Source organism: Odocoileus virginianus, chromosome 8 (genome assembly GCF_023699985.2).
Source record: "Odocoileus virginianus isolate 20LAN1187 ecotype Illinois chromosome 8, Ovbor_1.2, whole genome shotgun sequence".
NCBI classification, from domain to species: domain Eukaryota; kingdom Metazoa; phylum Chordata; class Mammalia; order Artiodactyla; family Cervidae; genus Odocoileus; species Odocoileus virginianus.
Window position 1 is genome coordinate 72,561,063 of NC_069681.1, and position 14,697 is coordinate 72,575,759.

Below are 14,697 nucleotides of genomic sequence, written 5' to 3' on the forward strand. Positions count from 1 at the left end.
GGCAGTAGTGACTTCCAGGTGTGGTAGCGACCGGCTCCGAGGGGCTTTGTGGGTGGGGGAAGCTTTGCTCTTCCTGCCGCTGCAGAGGGTTGAAACATGAATAAATATTTAATTAGGTTTCCTGGGAACCAAACCGCTGCTGCAGAGGGTATGGAGGCTGGTCTGGCAGAGACGGATGGGAGAGGCGGGTGTGACAAGAGAACAGGGAGGACGCAGACTGTGTTTGTTTCTTTGTTTTCATTTTTCGAGGGCCAGGGACTCTGGTACCCGTGGGCTTTTAGAAGAGCTTTGCTTTTCTGGTGTTCAGAGGACCTTCATATGTGTTTAGAAAACTGAAAACAGAAGGACAAAATCTGATCTGAAGCTTTTGACATTTTTATAATTGTTTTGAAAAGCAGTCACCTCTGTCTTCCCGTTTTTTCTTTTGGACACATTCTGTCCACATCCAAATTTCTAGAAGAAATTTGATGGAAATATCTCTCGATTTGACACCAACCATAAAAATTTACATGGCACAGCTGTTCATGAATTATGACATTGAAAGAAACATTACCGAAAGATCAATGAAAAATAACCATATAAGAGGAAAGAATGAATTCTTTTTATATTTTTTTCTATAAAAACTGTTACAAAATTGTTGTGTGAGAATCAATTTAAGCAATGAAATATGGGGAAAAGTTTTATAGAATACCACATATTTAATAAAAATTATTGTTTTCTGGATGTTAGTGTAGTTATATACCAGCTTTCATGAATTATTTGGTAATTCTTTTCCCCCCTCATTCTAAATAAGTATTCACTTTTGTACTTTGTTTTGTTCTGGTGATTTTGTGTTTTTTTTAAAAAACTGAGATTCTCAAGTTGTATGCCTCTTATATACAAATCATATTCTCAATCCCACAAAATCTGGGTCTGAATATTTAAATGAGTAAATTAAATGAAAAGGTGAGAAAAAATTTTAGGATTACTTAGAGCTCAGATGGTAAAGAATCTGCCTGCAATGCAGGAGACCCAGGTTCGATCCCTGGTTCAGAAAGACCCCTTAGAGAAGGAAATGACAAACCACTCCAGTATTCCTGCCTGGGAAATCCCATAGACAGAGGAGCCTGGTGGGCCGCAGTCCGTAGGGTCGCAGAGAGTTGGACGCGACTGACCAACTAACAAATTCACATTCAGGAATGAACTAGAATAGTTTATTTTTAAAATATTTAGTGGCCACAAGTCAGTGATTGTTGTTGTTCAGTTGCTCAGTTGTTTCTGACTCTTTGCCACTCCATGGACTGTAGCATACCAGGCTTCCCTGTCCTTCACTATGTCCCAGAGTTTGCTCAAACTCATGTCCATTGAGTTGGTGATGCCATCCAACCATCTCATCCTCCGCTGCCTGCTTCTTTTCCTGCCTTCAGTCTTTCCCAGCATCAGGGTCTTTTCCAATGAGTCAGTTCTCCACATCAGGTGGCCAAAGTATTGGAGCTTCAGCTTCAGCATCAGTCCTTCCAATGAATATTCAGGACTGATTTCCTTTAAGATGGACTGGTTGGATCTCCTTGTAGCCCAAGGGACTCTCAAGAGTCTTCTCCAACACCACAGTTCAAAAGCATCAATTCTTTGGTGCTCAGCTTTCCTTATAGTCCGACTCTCACATCCATACATGACCACTGGAAAAACCATAGCCTTGACTAGACGGACCTTTGTCGGCAAAGTAATGTTTCTGCTTTTTAATATGCTGTCTAGGTTTTTCATAGCTTTTCTTCCAAGGAGCAAGTGCCTTAATTTTATGGCTGCAGTCACCATCTGCAGTGATTTTGGAGCCCAAGAAAATAAAGTCTGTCACTGTTTCCATTATTTCCCCATCTATTTGCCATGAAGTGATGGGACCGGATGCCATGTTCTTAATTTTTTGAATGTTGAGTTTTAAGCCAGCTTTTTCACTCACCTCTTCCAAGGAGCAAGTGTCTTTTAATTTCATGGGTGCAGTCACCATCTGCAGTGATTTACTCAAGGTTGATATCATTTAGGATTGACTGGTTTGATCACCTTGCTGTCCAAGGGACGCTCCAGAGACTTATCTAGTGAATTTACATGGACCAACTATTAAAATTAAATAAAATGTGAACTTTCTTCATTAAATACTGGTTCTCTGAGGCTTTGTTAGGAAATGACTGAGGACCCAGGTCTGGCTCAGGCTGGATGGAGCAGTGAGGTTTACCCGCAGAAACGCCGCTGTGATGACCAGCCAGCAGAGGGCGCTGCGTTGCTGGTGTGCGGGGTGCGTGGAGTTCTCCACCTGCAAGGAAAGCACAGGTGGTTAAGGGAGTGGGTCTTTGATGTGGCTCATAGAGCCCACCGCTAAGAGCAGATGGAATTGCTTTCTCTCTCCACCCTCAACCCCCCACCCACATTCACACAGGCAGCTGAACTGATTGTGTTGGGAAGGCATGCATAGGGAAAAGCTTGCAGGGAAGATGACCCCTTGGGCTGTTGGCTCAGAAGAGAAGGATGTGGTTTGAGAAGAAGAAAGAAAGATGTTCGAAGAATTTGGCAGAGGATGACAGGAAGCAAGGGAACTGAGGAAGAGCTCGATACTCTTCAGAATAAATGATCTCCATTTAAGGGGGAGGAACTTTGCTCTTGTTGCTTCTGTGGGCTGAGTTACAGGATTGAGGCTCTCATCCTGAAAGCCAGACTCTCTTCTCAAAGGGATGAGTGGAAAAACGCCTTGTACCTGGGTTTCTGGGCTGATGTCTGCTCCTCGTTAAGCTCATGGAGGGCAGTTTAGAACTCCCTTCCTTTTATCCCTCACCAGGGGCCCAGAAGCTGCTGGCAGAAGAGAGTGACCATAGCAATCACTGTCAGAGATGAGTGTCAATAGATTGTTTTCTGCTGGGAGGTACTATGTGAATAACTTAGGTGTTCAGCCTGATTTCATGTTCTAATAAGCAACTCCTTATATGCAGCCATTCCTGAAATTAGCTTAAAACAGAAGAACCGATAGTTCCCTTGACAGTTACATCTGGGTACTATTCTTATTTAAAATGTTTATTAATAAAATCATACATGGAGGCAGGTAAAAGTTCAAACGCTATAGAAGCTTAGCATGAAAATCAGTACCTCCAGCCTCATCTCTCCCATTCTGATTTTACTTCACCAAAGGCAACCACTATTTTTAATTCTTTTGGTGGTTTCCACCATGTTTCTAAACTAGATTTAGAAGAAATCTCTCTGAATTCTCTTGTAGATGGATATTTAACTCATTTGCTTTGGGATGAATTCATGAAGTAGTGTATCATGTTCGTCTCTTTTCTAATACAACTTACTTTTCCTGTGTTATTTTTCTACTGGAACTTTTTTTTACATATCAATTCTTATTTTTCCATCAGAACATTATATATTTATATTTTTCAGCCTCTCACTGTACCTTATTTTTAAAGTGTTTTTATTTTTTCTTCTATCTGTACTGAGATATAACTGATGTATAGTACTGTTTAAGGTCAACTATTTTGACAACATATTTTACATCTTTCTGTGTATTCCTTAATAATTATTGTGGATATAGACATCACTACTAATGTTTTTAACCTTCCTACTAGCTTTATATATGGCTGATTTATTACCTTTACTGTGTACTTTCCTTTTGTGGTTGTTCAGTTGTTCAGTCAAGTCTGACTCTTTGCGACCCCATGGACTGCAGCATACCAGACTTCCTTGTCCTTCGCTATCTCCCGGAGTTTGCTCAAATTCATGTCCATCGAGTCAGTGATGCCATCCAACCATCTCATCCTCCGTTGTCCCCTTCTCCTCCTGCCTTCAATCTTCTCCAGCATCAGGGTCTTTTCCAGTGAGTTGGCTCTTTGCATCAGGTGGCCAAAGTACTGGCACTTCAGCTTCATATTTGCCTTTACTAATAATTTTTTCTTTGGTGACTTTCATATTTCTGGTTGTGGCCTTTTCTGCTTAGAAATGTTCCTTTTACAATTTTTTATAAAGTTAGTTTGGTGCTGAACTCTCCATGGTTTTGCTTGTCTGTAAAACTTCTGATTTCTGAATCAAATCTGAATTCAGCCTTGTTGGATTGAATAGTCTTGGTTGTAGGTTTTACCTTTTCATCCCTTGAAGTATATTGTGTCACTCCCTTCTGGCCTGCAAAGTTTCTGCTGAAAAGACCCGATCACCTTATGGGAGTTGCCTTGTATGTAACTTAAGTTGCCTTTCCTTCGCTGCTTTTAATATTCTCTTTAATTTTTGCCTCATTGAAATTGCAGTCTTTCTTGGTGTGTTCTCTCTGGGTTGATCCTCTTTGGGACCGGGAGGCCACAGTCCCTCTGTTCAGTTCATTCAGTTCAGTTCAGTCACTCAGTCGTGTCCGACTCTTTGTGACCTCATGAATCACAGCATGCCAGGCCTCCCTGTCCATCACAAACTCCTGGAGTCTACTCAAACTCATGTCCATCGAGTCAGTGATACCATCCAGCCATCTCATCCTCTGTCGTCCCTTTCTCCTCCTGCCCCAGTCCCTCCCAGCATCAGGGTCTTTTCCAATGAGTCAACTCTTCGCATGAGGTGGCCAAAGTATTGGAGTTTCAGCTTCAGCATCAGTCCTTCCAATGAACACCCAGGACTGATCTCCTTTAGGATGGACTGGTTGGATCTCCTTGCAGTCCAAGGGACTCTCAAGAGTCTTCTCCAAGACCACAGTTCAAAAGCATCAATTCTTTGGTGCTCAGCTTTCCTTGTAGTCCAACTCTCACATCCATACATGACCACTGGAAAAACCATAGCCTTGACTAGACGGACCTTTGTAGATCCCTCTCAAACCACAGCTCATTTTCAAAAGGCATCTTAGAGGTGATGCCAGAAGCAGAAAGGAGTCTATTTCAGGGGGAAAAAATCACCTTAGCTGATAATTTCATTCCTCAATTTTAAACACATGACATTCTTTCCTACTATTTTAATGGTGCCTGAGTAGACAGAAGTATAACATGTGTGTGTCCATTTCACAGTTGGGTATCAGAAGCCAGGCCCCCTTGAGACTGGGCCGTTGTTGCTCTCGAATCCACTCGTGGAGACTTGATACCCCTCATGTCTCTGTGTTAAATCTCAGGCAGTCGCCTCCATGGTTGTATTCACTTCTGGAAAGTCCAGTTGTATCCTTAACTCATCGTGAATGTAAGAAATTGCACAGAACCCAAAAAGAAATCTGTCACTAAAATTGAACATTTGGATTAAGTTTGGCAATTATGTGCGAAATTGACAAAAATAAACTAGAGCTTCAGGTGACTCAGTAAAGAATCTGCCTGCAATATAGGAGACGCAAGAAGTGCAGGTTCAGTCCCTGGGTTGGGAAGATCCCCTGGAGGAGGGCATGGCAACCCACTCCAGTATCCTTGCCTGGAGAATCCCATGGAGAGAGGAGCCTGGAGGGCTACAGTCCATGGGGTCACCAACAGCTGGACCTGACTGAGTACGTGCATGCACACACGTGCACACACACGTACACACAATGATAAAGGACAGACAGACTTGCTTTACACCAGCCCTGGGTGAGGTTTCTGTGTGAGCCCTGCACCCTGATTCCACCTCCTCCTGGTCTCCAGGTAGGTGTCGCTCACTGTTGGAGCTCACAGACTCTGCCCACTGGGAAGTTACCTCTTGGACGAGTCACGTGCCCTCCCCTTGCGACCTGCAGCACCACTGCCTCCTTGGCTGAGGGCAGAGACATGCACGGTGGACTTGGATGCTTCTGTTTTTATAACTCAATTTCAGAGTCAGGTCACACCTTGTTTGACATCTAGGGCAGCCTTAATCCTTCCCTTCTGAGAGGGCTTGTTGCCCTGGGTTTGGAAAGAATATACTGAATTCTGAGCAAAGGGCCAAGGGTGTTGTAATTCAGTGGACTGAACCATATTGCTTTCTTTCTGTGGCCCAGTGGTAGGATTGGGCCTTAACTGTGACTGCTTCTGTGCTTACCTGCCTTCAAGACAGATAGTTTCATAAGTATCTGCTGTTTTTTTGTTTTTTTTTTTTTCACTGAAGATGAGACTTCTCATGGAAAAGGGTCCTTGGAGATTTGTGATGCAAAATTGAATGAGTCTCAGAACTTCTTTCCATTTGATTTTACATCATAAAGTTCACACGTTTTCTTGTAAAGCAGATGAATCTAACCTACTCTTTCATGGTGCTGCGTTTAAAGATGTTAGCCATCAGCATCTAACGTCCGACCTTTGAGAATGCTTACCTAAGAGTTTTCTGCACTGAAAGACTTGCTTGGCAGCAACTACCATGCTCAAGATGCTATCTTCTCTTTGTTATCTTCTTGTCAGTCCATGTTTCTATGCAAAATAAATTGCTTTATAGCCAAAGCTATTCATTGAATAATGTATTGAGTAAAGGAAAACCAAATTAAGAATGTGAAAGGAACAAGACTCTCATGCTGTTTAATAGGAATTATGAGGGTATCTAATTTTCAAAGGTATATTTATAAGCTGATTAAAATTCAGCCCATTTTTCTCATTGAATGTGTGTTATAAAGATTAGGCTGATCTTTCAGCTGGCATGATCTATAATAAAGGCTATAAATAATTATAGCACTAATAGCACTGCTGGTCTCATGACTACATTCTGGTCCAGGCAATGAGGCCAGGCAGTATTTAGCACTTGTTTCCCAGCTATAGACCAAAAAAATCAGAGAAGTGTTGAAAATAAATATGTCAACATTTTGAAATGAGTTAATTAACCTCTGATGTGCAACTGGTAAAATTTTAGTAGTTTAGTAAAATGAGGTAAAACTTTCTAGTGGTCTTATATTCATGTGGATGGGCACTGGTGATTAAGAGGGATTTTTGCATTTGAGATTTCCAGAATATAATTTGGGAGGAGTGGTTGACAACACATCAGGAGTCCCAGCCCAGGGAGAGGACGGTGGGCCTGGCCATCCATTGGCATGTCCTCCTGGGTGAGTCCTAGGTGTGTGGTGAGACCAGGAGTCAATGGCAGGGGGTCTCCTGGGGGCTTTGCATAGAGTGATCTGGGTTAGAGAATAATGGACTCTTAAGGGGTAGATAGGGCTTTCCTAATAGCTCAGCTGGTAAAGAATTCACCTATAATGCAGGAGACCCTGGTTTGATTCCTGGGTTGGGAGATCTGCTGGAGAAGGGATAGGCTACCCACTCCAGTGTTACTGAGCTTCCCTGGTAGCTCATCTGGTAAAGAATCTGCCTGCAATGAGGGAGACCTGGGTTCAATCCCTGGGTGGGGAAGACCCCCTGAAAAGGGGAACGGCTACCCCTCCAATATTCTGGCCTGGAACATCGCATGGACTGTTCCATGGAATAAATGGAATAAATGAATGAAGGGGTAAATGAATGAAGCTGTTTATGAGTACATGAATGACTGAGGACATGTCTTCTTCTTCCAGTAATTCAGAACTTCTTTCTCATTGAGTATGTGAGAGCAGAAAGGTGAAAGGTCTCCTGCAGGGATCTGGGGAGAGTGGAGGGTACCAGAACAGGGTGTTAGAGCCCCTGGCCAGCTCAAAGGGGTGAAGGGGTTTAAACAGGCTTCTTCCCTTCCAGTAAACATCGAACAGTTTGGGTATATTAGGCTCATGCAAGAAATTTATTTGTGTGGGGCCAGAGAAGGAAAACACCCCAGTGTGTGTTTACTGTTCACACGTACAGTGTAAGCTAGTTTGGTTCCTGGGTTTCTGGAGGCTTGTTATTCAGGGAAGTTACACTTTGAGCAGCTGTTGAATTTTTAGATTTGCCTTTGGAAATCAACTTGAATTTTTCTCCCAGCTGAAAATTCACACTCAGACATCATTTCAGGGTTGGTCCTGGGGCTGCCTTCTGGAGGTCAGATTCTGTAAGTGCTTATGATGTGTGATGGGTGGGGAGCCCTTGACACACATTTCTCCAGGCCCTATTTTCTGATGGGTTGTTTCCCACACTTGCCACGTTGTAAGAGTTTCTGCAAGACGTGTATCCACCACACATGTAGCCAAGTTCTGGCCCTGCTGAGTCAGGTCCCCAGAGAGGCCTTTGCTCACAGGTCACCTTCTCAGCGACATGGTCTCTTATCATCATTGAAAGCAACCTCTTCCCCCGCCCTCCATCCCTGGTCTGTTTCCCTCCATGGTATTCATCATCATCTATCCTGCCATGCATTGGTTTTTAAATCTCACTTTCCTCTGGAATGTAATTCCCTTGAGACTATGCTTTTGTGACCCTCCAGTTTCCCACAGTGCCTGGCCCCGTGCCTGGTATATGGATGGGGCTCGGGATATACCTGTGGATGCATGGGTGGATTTTTGTCAAGCCCCTGGTCATTCTTCATGTCACCCGATTTCAGGAAACACTGGTTTGACAGGTGTTTAGATGGACTGAATGACAGGGTACAGTTCTGTTTTCTCCTGGTCATTTCTCCCTGTGCCCCAGGCCCTGCGGACTCGCTCAGTGCCTGAGATTTGCTGGCAGCCGACGCTGGGCCAGGTTCTCAGGGGTGCTGCTGCCTGCAGACTGAGGGGGAACGTTGTGGGGTCAGTGAGCTCACCCAGTGGACAGACTCTTCTGTTGGGAAGCTCTTCCTTCACCCCGGTCATCCTGTACGTGTTCTTCACCTGGGGCAGCAATGGTAAAGATCTCCCATCCCATTACATCATGTAATGTTCAGCTGGACTGAACTCAAATGTGATATTTGAATACATCTACCTCCTCAGGGGTAGCTGCCACTCAAACTGTGGTCCTCAGACCAGCAGCTCTGGTCTCACCTGGGAACTTGTTAGAAATGCAAAATCTGAGACCCATGCCAGACCTATTGAATCAGGAAGTTGGTTGCTCAGTCATGTCTGACTCTCTGTGACCCCACGGACCGTAACCCACCAGGCTCCTCTGTCCATGGAATTCTCCAGGCAAGAATACTGGAGTGGGTTGCCATTCCTTTCTCCAGCAAATCTGCCTGACCCAGGGATGGAACCCTTGTAGCCTGCATTGCAGGCAGATTCTTAACCATCTGAGCCACCAGGGAAGCCCCACTGAATCAGGATATACATGCGATGGTTAATCTTCCATGTCATTTTGGCTGGGCCATGGCACCTGGATATCTGGCCAAACATGTCTCTAGATGTTTCTTTCAAGGTGCCTTTTGGATTAGGTTTACATTTAAATTGATGGGCTTTGAATAAGGCAGATTACCCACGGTAATGTAGGTGGACCTTGTCAGATCAGCTGACAGCATTAATGAACAAAGAGTCACCTCACTGAGGAAGAAGGAATTCTGCCAGCAGATGGTCTACAGACTTGAATTGCTACATTAGATCTTCCCTCTGACCTCCAGCTCTCCAAAGCCTGTCCTTTTGGGTTCTTACGGAGGCTTCATTGCAAACACACAGTTGAGTGAATCATTGGGTGTTGGTGATTGAAATCAATCTCCAGTCCCTCTTCTCTCTTAGGAGGGGGCAGGACTGAAATTTCCAACCCTCTGATCATGTGGTTGGTTCCTCTGGGAACCAGCCAGCATCCTAGGGGCTTTCCATGAGTCACCTCATTGAGGTAACAAAAGATACCTTTATCTCTCTCTCTCTCAACAATGTGGCAGTCCCCAGGGTTTTGGGAGCTCTGTGCCAGAAACTGGGATGAAAACCAAATACATATTTCTTGTGATGAAGGACAATATCACAGCACCTTGCGCAGAAGAAGGCTAAAGATAACTCAAGGATGACAGTAATCACCGTATAATGAAACCCCAGGCTGTGGTCCGAGGTCTTCCCTGAGGCAGTGGCCGCAGATGGCCCACTGAGCCACTGCTCAGCTCCGTCAGATGGCCTCTGGCTACTGTGCTGTTTGAGTTGTCTGCTTTCATGTTTCCTTCTGTCCTCCCAGGTTTGGTCACTGTCGGGTCTTTAAGGAGTACCTGTGCCTCAGGTAGCCTGTCTTCTGAGCCCTTGGCTCTTCTGTCTGGTGCTTCTAACTGAGGTGTATTTTCAGTTCAGTTCAGTCGTGTCCGACTCTTTGTGACCCCATGGACTGCAGCACGCCAGGCTTCCCTGTCCATCACCAACTCCCGGAACTTGCTCAAACTCATGTCCATCAAGTCGGTGATGCCATCCAACCATCTCATCCTCTGTCATTCCCTTCTCCTCCAGCCTTCAATCTTTCCCAGCATCACGGTCTTTTCTAATGAGTCAGTTCTTTGCATCAGGTGGCCAAAGTATTGGAGTTGCGGCTTCAGCATCAGTGTATTTTAAACCTAGAAAATCTCTTGATTTTCACAAGAGAAGAGTTGGCTTCATAAGGTGAGCTAGGACTCAGGCAGGTACTCTTATGGATGAGCCTTTGAGCAGCTAAAGGAGGCATGGTTAATTTTATCCCTCAGATCCCTAGTTCAGGCCTTTTCATTATTTCATGGTTCATTGATTATCTGCTACGTGCCAGGAATATACGAAGTCAAAGTTGTTTAAAAAAAATTCAACTGAGTAAATTTTAAAGATCTTATTGACTTTATTCAATGATTCATGAGTTGGGCAGCATTCCACTGAGCAGATAGAAAGGAGCTCTGCAGAGCTGTGCAAAGTGGAAGATTTTTATAAGCAGATGGGAGCAGGCAAAGAGGCTGCTAGCAAATAATAGGTTGTTGGGGACAAGGTCACCTTCCTTTGGGGGGACAGCATGGGGGTCTGTCAGGCAGATTACTCCCGAGTGCTCAGCAGGTGACTCCAGACTGGTTGAGAATACATTCCTGAGAGAGGCTGAAACTCATCCGTTAGATCTGGCATTGAGCCTTGGTTTGGAGATGTGGGCTGAGCACTAGTGACTCCACTTTGGGTCTGTTATTTCTTTATTTTTTAAATAAAGAAAATAATCTTATTATTCCCAGAGTCTATTCTGGGAGTAGATAAATATAATACAAAGCAAAGCAGAGACTGTGTAACAAAGGTGTAAACACCACACTGTGACTTGGGGGAAGAGCCTTCGAATTGGACCAGACTTCATGGAAGGGTAAGATGGGTAGGACCATTTAGTCCTGGAGACACCACGTGGAAGCACAGAACATTGGCCGTGGAAGCTGGAATGTGAATGAACATGACTGACTGAAGGGTGTGTGGAAGTGGCGTAAAGTGCCTGTGGTGAGTGCCCAGAGAGGTACATTAAACGGCCAACCATATACCCATTACCATGTTTGGCAGAGTTGACTTTCTACGTTGAATCAGCGACTGTGTGATGAGAATTCTAGTGCATCACCAATCCCAGGGTGATAATTCTCCCCTGATTGTGAGTTTCTCAGTGATGCTTCACCTCTCTCCATTCATATCTTACTGCGTTGGGAACGTGTGCCTCTTTCTGTTTTGTGACCTTTGACACGTCTTTATCTCTAAAAACATCATTTGCACGCTCACTCTGTTCACAGCCCGAGGCTCCCAGAAGGTGGGTTCATGTCCTTACACCCTTACACTGGGTGGCAATAACCAAACAGATATCTATCAAAGTCTGAAAGCCAAGATCACATCAGAAGATTTTCTTAGGAAAGGTCTTTTTACACAATGAAGCTTCGTAGGAGCAGGCCAGCATAGCAATGTTCTTATCCTGAGTTTTGAAATATTTTGTTCTTACAGTTACTCGTGTAATTTTGGAATCTTTGTTTTCATTGTGTAGAATTTCTGTCTATACCTGATAGCAGTGTTGTCCCTTGCCCTCACAGCACGGCCAAGTACAGCGTGGTGACGTTTCTACCTCGATTCTTGTACGAGCAGATCAGGAGAGCTGCCAATGCCTTCTTCCTCTTCATTGCCTTATTACAGGTGACGTTTATTTAAAATTCATAGCTTTAATTGCATGCAAAATAAGCTCTTGCTGAAAGGTCACTTAACTGAGAAAGTGTTATCATACTTGATGAAATTTGCTTCCTTCATGCAGTCACTGTTTGCATGAATGCGATATTTGCATAAAGGTAGAATTCTTTAGGTGTTTGCTTAAGGGAATTGCAGTTGCGAAAAGAGGCATTGAAATATGATTGCAGGGTCCCACTTTAACCCTGTTTTTGTTCCAAACACAGAGATGTCGGGTAAAATTTTAAAGACATGTAACACACTTAGCTAGTTTTTAAAATAAGGTAATCACTGCAACAGAAATGAAACAGAACTACAGAAGAGTGAGGAGTGAGTGCTGTATTTTCTTTTTCATGGAGAGGATTTTAATGTGCCCAGTCCCTACTTTTGGTTTCTTTATCTTACAGCAAATTCCAGATGTATCTCCAACAGGAAGATACACCACCCTGGTGCCATTGATCATTATTTTAACAATCGCAGGCATCAAAGAGATTGTAGAAGATTTTGTAAGTTTTTGCTTTCAGATAATAACAACACTGTATTGACTGTATCTTACAACTTACTTGTTGCTTTGGAGTCTTTCAGGCAGAAAAATTGGTCTGTAGGCTAACCAGCCTCTCAAGGCTTGTGATGGTATCTTGGGGAAGAAAATGTGCCCACACAATGTCTGAAATACCCATACAGTGGGACAGAAGTAGTTCAGTCTGTGTTGACTGATGTCAGGTTGTCTAGGGTAGCAGCACTGAGGTTATTTTTACAAGACTCTTCTCCCTCTCATCCTTGTGTCAGTGTCTCCAAGTTCACTGGCTCATACTCTCCTCTGTTTTCTGTCTTCTTTTCAGGCTCTCTCTTCTCCCCTTCCTCTCTGTCTGTCTCCCCCTCTCTCCCATACGTGCACACACATTTTTTCTGGAAATAGATAAATGAATCAATGCAATATAAATCAAAGCCAAAGTACTTTATCCATAAAGTTCTTTATTAATAAAATGAACTCCGTTGTTTGTTGGTAATCATGTAGAATAGTTCTTTTTGTTCAATCTAAAATAATCTAGGAGTAAAAGTTTTATACTTCAAAGTGCTTGTTACTTGCTATAGCCAAAATATAGGCATTTAAACCTCATTTATTGTTACTGTGTTAGCCTCTGAATTTAGTGAGTGACCTTGTCCATTGAACTGAATTTTAGGACATTAGTGTTCCTGCCAGTTGCCTTCTTTGTCCTGCTTTTGCCCAGTCTTGTTGTTTGATGTTTCAGTTATTCATTTGGAACTTTTGAAACTAACATCTTTTTTCCTTTCTGTAACAGAAGCGACATAAGGCAGACAATGCAGTTAACAAAAAGAAAACCATAGGTAAGATTCCAGGCTGACTCACTTTTTCTGCTAGAAAACTTAAGAACAAGACTTGCATTTAAGGAATTTTAAATTGGTAGTTAATGGTGTTGAGATAAATTGAGGGAAGTAATCTATAAAATACATTAAAAATAGCAAAATGACAGATGAGCCCAGTAGAAGGTGAGTCCTGATAGTTAAGATTTGAACAGGATTTGTGTAAAATTTAAGAAAAGATGGTAGTTTTCAGGAGCGAGACATACATTGTGTCTGTAAAAAGTCAAAGCATTCATACTCTGGCTTTGTAATTGCTCCCTACCTCTGTCTACTTATTCTAGCATTTCTAGAACAGTAGCTCTGTGTTATTAGGGGGTGCATGTGTGCTTTGGTAAAATCTTGTAGCAGCACAGAGATGTACTTTACTTCACATGGGCTAAATATGCATAGATGCAACTTCCTTGCGTCCACATGTATTTATGTGTGTTCTTTGCTGAATATATGGTATGTAAGTACCTTGATGGGGCTCTGTTTTGGGGAGTGGTGGTGTTACATCTTTATGTCTAAGGATATGGTGTAGTGGGATTAATCAGTGGAATTTTAAAGGGAGCCTTTTGGAGTTTGGAAAGCTGGTTTTATTCTGATTATCATCAGTATTAACCAATACATTGTTTTGTTTTTCTTTTTCAGTGTTAAGGAATGGTATGTGGCAAACCATTGTGTGGAAAGAGGTAAAGACTGATTTTATTTTTTAAAATTTATGTATTTTAATTGGAGGATAATTACTTTACAATATTGTGATGGCAGATATGCCAGAAAGTACTGGCTTGGAGACTTGTAATTAATTGTTACTGTAGATTTTGGAATACAGTTTGTGTTAAGACACAGCCATGTCCATTTCAGGTAAGTGTGGCAATATTGTTTTCCCTGAGACTTCCCTGGAACGGGTATGTGTATCCTTTGTTCCTGGATCTTCTAGGTGTTCCCTCATGTCAGCTCAGAACTGGGAAATTCATTGCTCTTGATGGATGTTTCTGAAATTTCACAGCATTTTCTAGTTTCTAAACCCAGTTCAAGAAACATTTTCCTCTGGTCTTCTTTGCTATCTTAGTGTCAGTTCGATTTTTTTAAGATTTTTTTTTTTTAACTTTTGAGATTCTCACTTCTGACATTTTTGGTGGAAAGGGTTTGGGACTGATTAGCACTAAATTTGAAGTGGTGGAGTCGGGGTTTGGAATCGTCTTGTGTTGGTCCTGATGCTGAGAGTTGTTGATGCTTTTAGCTTTACAAGAGCAAGAAGGCTTTGCATCCACACGCCTGGAGGTTGGGGTTGGCAGGGCTTGAGAACGGCCTGGTGATTTGGTTGTTGCTAGTGAGAAATAGAAGACTGAGAAAGGACCTGCTGTGCCATCTGGGTATTTCATGTCTACTAAAGTTGGCTTTTTCAGGAGTGTCTGTTGTGACTGGAGCTTAACGGTCACAAGATGTTCTTGGAGTGTGACTCATGATTCCAAGATGCAAAGCTGACTATCTTCATTTCAGAAGAAGACTGT

At 43.0% G+C, this 14,697-nt stretch overlaps 1 protein-coding gene across 1 annotated transcript in view; it reads left to right on the forward strand.

Annotated features, from left to right (window-relative positions):
• The window catches only part of ATP8A2 (ATPase phospholipid transporting 8A2), a 447,047-nt gene that overhangs the window by 80,010 nt on the left and 352,340 nt on the right, over positions 1 to 14,697 (forward strand). The window contains exons 3-6 of the mRNA XM_070471693.1: positions 11,692 to 11,791; positions 12,226 to 12,324; positions 13,123 to 13,168; positions 13,835 to 13,875. Coding sequence (XP_070327794.1) covers positions 11,692 to 11,791; positions 12,226 to 12,324; positions 13,123 to 13,168; positions 13,835 to 13,875 — 286 coding nt within the window. The remainder of the gene's footprint in view (positions 1 to 11,691; positions 11,792 to 12,225; positions 12,325 to 13,122; positions 13,169 to 13,834; positions 13,876 to 14,697) is intronic.